The 7,539-nt window shown below is 36.6% G+C and overlaps 1 protein-coding gene across 1 annotated transcript; it reads right to left on the bottom strand.

The window, feature by feature from the left end:
• Window positions 1–763: 763 nt before the first annotated feature.
• LOC141435011 (uncharacterized) lies at window positions 764–7,134 on the bottom strand. The gene is made up of 5 exons (XM_074097526.1): window positions 7,018–7,134; window positions 5,196–5,385; window positions 2,319–2,672; window positions 1,160–1,653; window positions 764–805 (listed from the first exon to the last, which is right to left on the bottom strand). The coding sequence occupies exons 1-5, from the start codon at window positions 7,021–7,023 to the stop codon at window positions 764–766; spliced, it is 1,086 nt and encodes a 361-aa protein (XP_073953627.1). The 5' UTR covers window positions 7,024–7,134.
• Between the last annotated feature and the right edge of the window lie 405 nt (window positions 7,135–7,539).

Here is a 7,539-nt window from a genome sequence, read left to right as displayed (position 1 = left end):
TGTCATTTATTTTCATTTTTTATTTGTGTCATTTATAATCAAGCCCGATTTTAATCCCACGGAAATAATGTAAACAAAGGTGTAGCGTTATCAAAAAAATATTTGCAGAATTCAAGATTGTTTCCAAATTTGTCAGAAACTTACTTCTAATTAAAAAACTGTATTAGATAATCAAGATAAAATATTTTAATTTATTGACAGTAGGTAATCTTTATTTTAGCATTTACACTGATTATATTATTTATAAAGAGAAGACTGTTTTCGTATGCATAATTTATTTATTGTCGTGGCATTACACCAGGGTTTTTAAGCTTTGGGCCGCTTGACGCGAGACGTCACTCAATGCACTAACATTCGAGACTGAATTCGTTATCGTTTTCCATTGACTCTTGTTCTGATATTTTTTTTATTGTTGACATATGTTCGTTATGTTTTATGTAATTAAGTTATTGTTCATTATTACGTTTTCCGTTGTTTTTCGTTCATTGTTGTACGAAAGGATGGACTCCTCGGTCAAAGGACGACTTTCAAGTTGTCTCCCGTAGTTGGCTTTTTATCGGAAATAAAGCAAACATGGTAACAACAGAACGTTATATAATATTCTAGCTGCCGCCGTACCTTGAGATCCCTGAAATGTCACTTTGACAATGACGAAACTTTGTACATTTTTTCCATGGGATTAAAAATCCGGGTTTACTTACCTACTACAAAACAGTGAGCGACGCTCATTAAAAAATAATACTTGTCTTTTTATGGGAACAGCTTACCACTTGCAGATTGGCGAACACACACATTGGCTGAGACACTATAACAAGAAAAAAGCATGGCTATATGATTTAGCTACTTAAATAAAGCTTAGTTATGTCAGTTTGCTATTTCATTTTCACAGGTAACAAACTTTTCTGTCGTTAGAAAACTGGAAACCACCCTCAACATTCCCGACAAACATTCGAACTATTTCGAACGTCGTCGGTCGCGGAACCAGGGACTATAAGAGACCGATTTCACCCAAATGACCTTTAAAATACAATACCGGTAGGTATTCCAAAGTGGTAAAAATAAATTTATTGTTGTAAATACATTAATAGAAATCATTCGGGAACGTAGGATTATGATGACTTATCCAGCTAACCCAATGAGCCAGTTTTGGTTAACTTACTTGATCAGAGTCCGGTGTGTTCAACAGGGGTTCGCTCCGTCTGGTCCTATTCACATTTCCAGTTCCAGTCATATTCCCGTATTCTCCGCCATTAGCTGGTCGGGGCACAGCTTTCACCAGCTTCTCCCCTCCACTGCCTGAACCATAACCCCCATAGTCATAGTCCGTCGCATTTAATACGTGCATTTGGTCCTTTAATCCTGTAGTATTCCGTCTCTCATGCCCGTATTGGTTTAAGTCCTGTTTAGCATTGTCGATGCGTGCAGTCCTGTCAGAGTATTGCTCGTCATCAGACCTACGCGATCGTTGATTGTTTTCCTTGTTCTCATCACCAGGATTCGAGCAGGACCGCAAAGCTTCTTCTATCTCATCTTCCAACAAATGTATGTTACCATCGCCAATACATGTGGTCAGTACCGGCAACAAGGCCAGAATAACGATTGCTGCCAACATCGCAGAGTGAATGTTTTTCAGCGTGATTGTTGGAATATAAGCTGCTCGTTACAGGAAGCGGCCATCTTGGTTGACATGTGGCTGTCAGGACCATTGTGATGTGATGTGGTGTGATTGTGTTAGATGCAATGCGTCGGCATTGGAGCCGACATTTATTCTAGTTTCTATAGTCAGTGACAAATGATTACCTTTAGAAAGTTACCACAATGAGAGGGAACTACCGGTTTTAATCCATGTTGGTCAGTAGGTACAGTCAACATCAAAATCAAAAAGGGTTTCGTAGTCCTACAAAGATCCCTTATAGTTTCGCCATGTCTGTCCGTCTGTCCGTCCGTCCGCCCGCGGCTTAGATACCGCTAGTGCTAGAAAACTATAAATTCTGCATGAGAAAATAAGTTAACCACGCCGAAAAGTGAGTGAGTTGTTTTTTTAATCTTCCCAACACGTAAAGTGGGGATGATGGTATGGGCCATCGTTGGATAGAACTTTCAAAAACATTATAGATGCCTGTAAATAAAAAAAAAAACGATATAAGGATCCATTAACTAAATATTAATCTTTAAAGTGTTCATTTTTCTTTTTAGTGCTGGAATAATTCCACCAATCATTTATTTGCGAATCTGTAATTTCATTGACTGAAATCTTTTTGTGTCTCTTTGGGAAAATAGGACAGTGGATGAAATAAAACAAACGCTCTCGTAAATACCATTTACTTTCTTAACCCTTCCATAATGTCCCCACTTCCCATTGCCCCAGCCGCTCCACGAGGCTCCACTACTGGCTCCATACACCCTGGTCCCGGGAAGTCCAGATCTGTACAAGCCGTAGCTACTTCCCGCTAGCCCTGACTTCCCATAGTTAAAGTTATCGTCTACAACGCTTGCATAGCTGCTGCCAATGACTCCTGCGCTTAGGCCAGTGTTCGTCCCGTAAGAGCCTGTCAGACTGAAGGTAAGAGGTATGTGGATCCCCATGCCCCTGACTCCATAGTTGGCAGACGGTCTCGGCCAGAATGTTCGTGCTTTTGGCATCCCTAACTCCTCTACGATCGCAGCTGTACCTATTGGAAATTAAATATTTAAAAAAATACCACAATAGTTTTTTGGTTAGGCATGTGTTAAAATGTACACGGTCCGAAAACTTGAGGCCCTCAAAGGAGGGCAGAAATGGATAGATAGATGAGGAATGAAAAAAAAATCAGATGGAGTAAGTAGGTACTTACTTAATACAGGTTCTAATAACTTTGCAAAAGCAACAATGAATTAAATTATGATAGGTAACTACGACAGAAAAGTGATTCTAGAAGTTATTTAAATTTATTTAAAGCACTTGCAATTCTTATGGGTTGCACTTATGTATTCAAATCGTCTATTTATTTTTAGACTTGTTCGACGTATAGGTTGTATGTATATCATTTAATAATGTTATATAAGGCCGAGTATGAAATCTCTCTTCCCTTGGCCTACGACACGCGAAACATTATGTAACTACGCTCCGTAGGTAGGTACTTATTTAATTAAAAAAATATTAAAATAAAGTGATCTTCTAACGAAAAACATAAAATGGTAGATCTAGAAATTTAAGGCTGCTACACTGCATATACTGCAGGTGGAAGTATATTTATTTTATTACGCATTGCAATAGCCTTTGATGAGTAAATACTTATTCGTCATCGCGCCGCCCTCTGTGATAATTAAATGATTTGTTTACGCGGGCAGGGGATTCCCTTAAGCAAATCCGGTTGTTATTGTCTCAACTTTATCGTAAGCAAGGTAAAAAAAAATCATAATTAATAGCAACAGCTTAGTGAATTTTTCGATGAATTGAGTATCTATGCTTACTATAAAGTTGTAGTGTTTACTGTGGTTTACAGATGTCGTGAATAATGTTTTGCCATCGTATTTTGTCGCAAAAGTTCGTATTTATCTTGTTTTCTCAACTAGCTTACTGAAGTTTACTAAAGCTATAGAAAGCAAGATAAATAGGTACGAACTTATCCGACAAAATAAGATGGAAAAACATTATTCATTCGATCTGTACCTAATTAATTACCTATGTCGCGAACGCGGATTGTTGAGACACTTGTCACTGCTCGTAATTTGGGCATACCTACATATATTGCTATTCTGGTTTATTAATGACAACGTTTACTTCCAATATGATAACTCGGCTAAATTAACCATTTTGCCTGGTAGGTGTGTATATTAAGTCAGTGTTTCTGAATGTGTATCTATTTTATCAGCCAATAAACCATTCTTATTCTTAGTCTTAAATTATGAACAGTGGTGAGTGGTACAACACTCCCGGTTCGCGACGGTAAGTAAGTTTCAGAAACCATAGATTTTTGATAAATTAATTTATTCTGTAGATATGGTGGTGGATGAAAAACGTGCATTGCCGGTTTTGATAACAAAACCCGACTTTATGAAATCTACTAAACTTTATCCGTGGCTTCGCACGCCTAAACCATTAAAACCGGCAGTTAAATTTACTACATTTCTGTAAGAATTATCAAAAATTACATCGTGTATATTAAGACACGCACAAGTAGGTCCCATGTCTCTAGTTCTAACATTTGATGTCCACTATATTTTTCGTCCAAATCCGTAACGCCGTTCTAACGTGAAGGATTGGGTAACAAACATACACACATACTCGCAAACTTTTGCATTTATAATATTAGTAGGATTTATTCCGCAATCGTGCAAAGTTATTTTATTACTTTATATTTTCCAAGCTTAGGCCGTACTGTGTAACGTTTCTGACGCTCGCGACCGCAATCAAATGACAGTTTTTGTATGCGATATCTGTCATTTGATTGCCAACGCGATCGTCAGTAACGTTAGGCAATAGAGACGGCCTCTGATTGAGGGAAAAAAATAAATGTTGTGGTTTCCAAGAAACCATAACTAAGATACTGTTAAATACAAATATTAACTTCTCATCATGGCTAGCTACTTATGATTCAACTAGATATTTACAGACTTTACCAGATACATTTAATAATACAAACCCGCCTAGGTAACTTAAGTAGTAGAGCGACAAGTACTTGTATATTGAACGAGCTTGAATAATTTTCTGTCGAGTATCCACGTGTTAAATCAATTTTCAACGCATCATTTTCATTTGACTATAAACGAGCACGATAATACACTTAGTGAGTAGGTACATCATCCTCAGTTCAAGATCCTTAAAATATCAACACGGAAAATAAATAATTATTTCATTTCAATACATCTAACGTAAACTTTGTGCGTGCCACGTTCCTAAAAATACCACATTTTTCAAAAAACTACATTACCTACTTACCTATACATTTTAATTATACCAAATGTCCAAAATAAATATCACATACGTATAAAAACACTCCTTGAGTAATCGTCAATTTTGTGATGTGGTGCAACGACCATCTGGTAAGCTAAAAATGTGGTAGATAGGTAATGAGTAATGACAGTGTAGTATTTTGAAAAATGTGATATTTTAAGCATGAGCGATAACTAGCTCAAACTGCAAAAAAAAAATAGGCAGTAGTTACAACGGCGGGAACAAGCTCAACACATTTTAACAACACCTGCAACCGTACCTTCTTCATTTGGAAGTATCGGGGCATCGTCTTGTTTCGGAGCCAGTATTGCAGCTTCCAAAGACCTGGACCATTGCTTCATTGCAGCAGGATCACCAGTGAGTGGTGGACTTGGAGACAAGTACAGAGCCGGGTCCAGGACAGCTGCTCCCGTCAGGCTGATGGCAGCCAGACACCATGATAGGAATGGCTGAAACAAGTAGAGCAGTTTTAATCTTTAGATTATAGACTATAGACGTATCGAGGGGGGAGGGCAGGGAAGCTCAACTGCCCCCCCATAGAAATTGTTTGCTTTACAAAATGATGACTAATGTGTTAATTTTTTAAAAAATCTCGTAAGCTGTAAGTGTATGATAAAACAAGCGCGGAGGATGCGACCTAAAAAATGTGCCTCGCCCCCCTGGGCCCTGTGCATTAGTTAGATCGTCGATGTCCTATGAAGTTATAAATTCACCGAAACGAACTTGGCACATAGTATTAATAGCGAACCAGAAGTTCAATTAAGTAGGTATTTTAATCTCAAAATTTGTGCGTAATTTAAAACGCTCCTAGCGGTTAGGTATAAGATTAAATTTATACCTACTAACTATGTAGATAAGTCTAGAATGAAACTATTCAAAGTGAAATAAACTCCATGAAGAATGTTACGTAGTTGTGTTCATGTATAATAAGTAAATAAATTAAAAGCGATACGCATAATTTAACCATGGGTATGTAGACCTATTTTATTTGTTTGTTTGAATATACATTATCTACGTACATTAGATAATTTGTTTCTGGCTCTGTATATAAAACATATTATTGCTTATATGATATGCTTACTTTATTAATATTAATATCCTAAATGTATATCTAACCGTCTGCATACTTAGTAGTATTACGCTCTTGCTACAGCAGGGCTACTACGAAACTCGAAGTTCGTGTCATGCGGTTTGTATGCCTCTTGCGGGAACTTTGGACATTTCTGGGATATAATAAGCCAAAAATAATTTGGGATATTGCAACGTTTTATGATTCTTAAAATAGATTCATCAGCTCTAGAGATTTCACTCATAAAACAAACAATCAAACATAGATAGTATCTATTTCTATATTTTTGCGCAGTTTAACGTATTAGATACTAAACTGTTCTTAAAGTTGCGGAAAAACCTGTACCATTATTTATTATATGTTCATAAGTAAGTGGGTAATCGAAAGGGCATTTTTACTTTAATTGATCCAAACTATTTTTTTTTTAATTTGGTAATCCTGGGTTCTCCGAACTCAGAATCACGAGCACTATTTATTTTGACGAAGAAAAAAAAAGTCCCCAATTTTCCATAAAAAAATTATGTGTCCATTTCGTAACGACCCATAATAAACTATGAAAAAAAAGTCACAAAACTGACAAAAAAATTAGTGACACTTTTTTCTTCGTTTAAATCAATAGTAGTCGTGATTCTGAGTAAGGCGAATCCAGAATGACCTAATTCTGAAAAAAGTTATGTTGCGTCATTTAAAGTAAAAAATGCCCGAAATATCCATGAGCATTTCGACACCTTTTTGTACAGTTTTTTGCGCTCGGGCGTCCTAAGTTATGTTTACATTGCGGTGAGTGACTCGAACATACTGTTTGCTCACTTAAAAAAAATTGGTTTCGCAAAATAGTATGGAGTTAAAATTGGCGTAACTTATGTAAAACTTGGAAGTTGGTCTTGGATTTTTAATACCTACCTAATGTATATACCTAGTACCCATAGTACAAGCTTTGCTTAGTTTGGGACTAGGTTAGGTGTCGATTGTCTCATGATTATTTATTTATTCCCCTTTAATTAGCACTTACCAGCATTTCCCAATTTATTTAAAAAACCCAGAACTTTGACTTTAGCACTCTTTGTCCCTCGATTTTGTTCGATAAAAAGACACAGATGAACACGTTTCGGTAGCCCAATAGTCCAAGATTGACTGTAATCTATGGAAATGGGTTCGGGTGAATGCCAGGGATAGGCTTTCTCCCACTTTGACTTTTATTGCTTAACATAGAGGCCAAGGGCGGTCGATGTTACGTATGACGTAATGTGAAAGTCACAGCAATTAGAAGACTTGAACAAAGTATTTTGATTGCCTTAGAAGTGTCTAGTCAAAATGCTACGTTATTATAGAGTAAGTAGATATTTTTTGTTTTACTGTGTTGTTTTTGTGAGTAAAACTTGTTCAATACACGACATCGAAGTCAGACAATGTTTTTTTATATAGCTTTTGTTATTGTTTTGCTTTAATAGTGCCCCCCCATATTTAATAATAATAATCTTTATTTATCATTCATAAAATACAATTTTAACAAACTTATGGGCAACACGTTTAT

This window comes from Choristoneura fumiferana, chromosome 14 (assembly GCF_025370935.1).
Source record: "Choristoneura fumiferana chromosome 14, NRCan_CFum_1, whole genome shotgun sequence".
Classification (NCBI taxonomy): domain Eukaryota; kingdom Metazoa; phylum Arthropoda; class Insecta; order Lepidoptera; family Tortricidae; genus Choristoneura; species Choristoneura fumiferana.
Note: the sequence above shows the minus strand (reverse complement) of the source record. Positions and strands in the feature narration are given on the sequence as shown.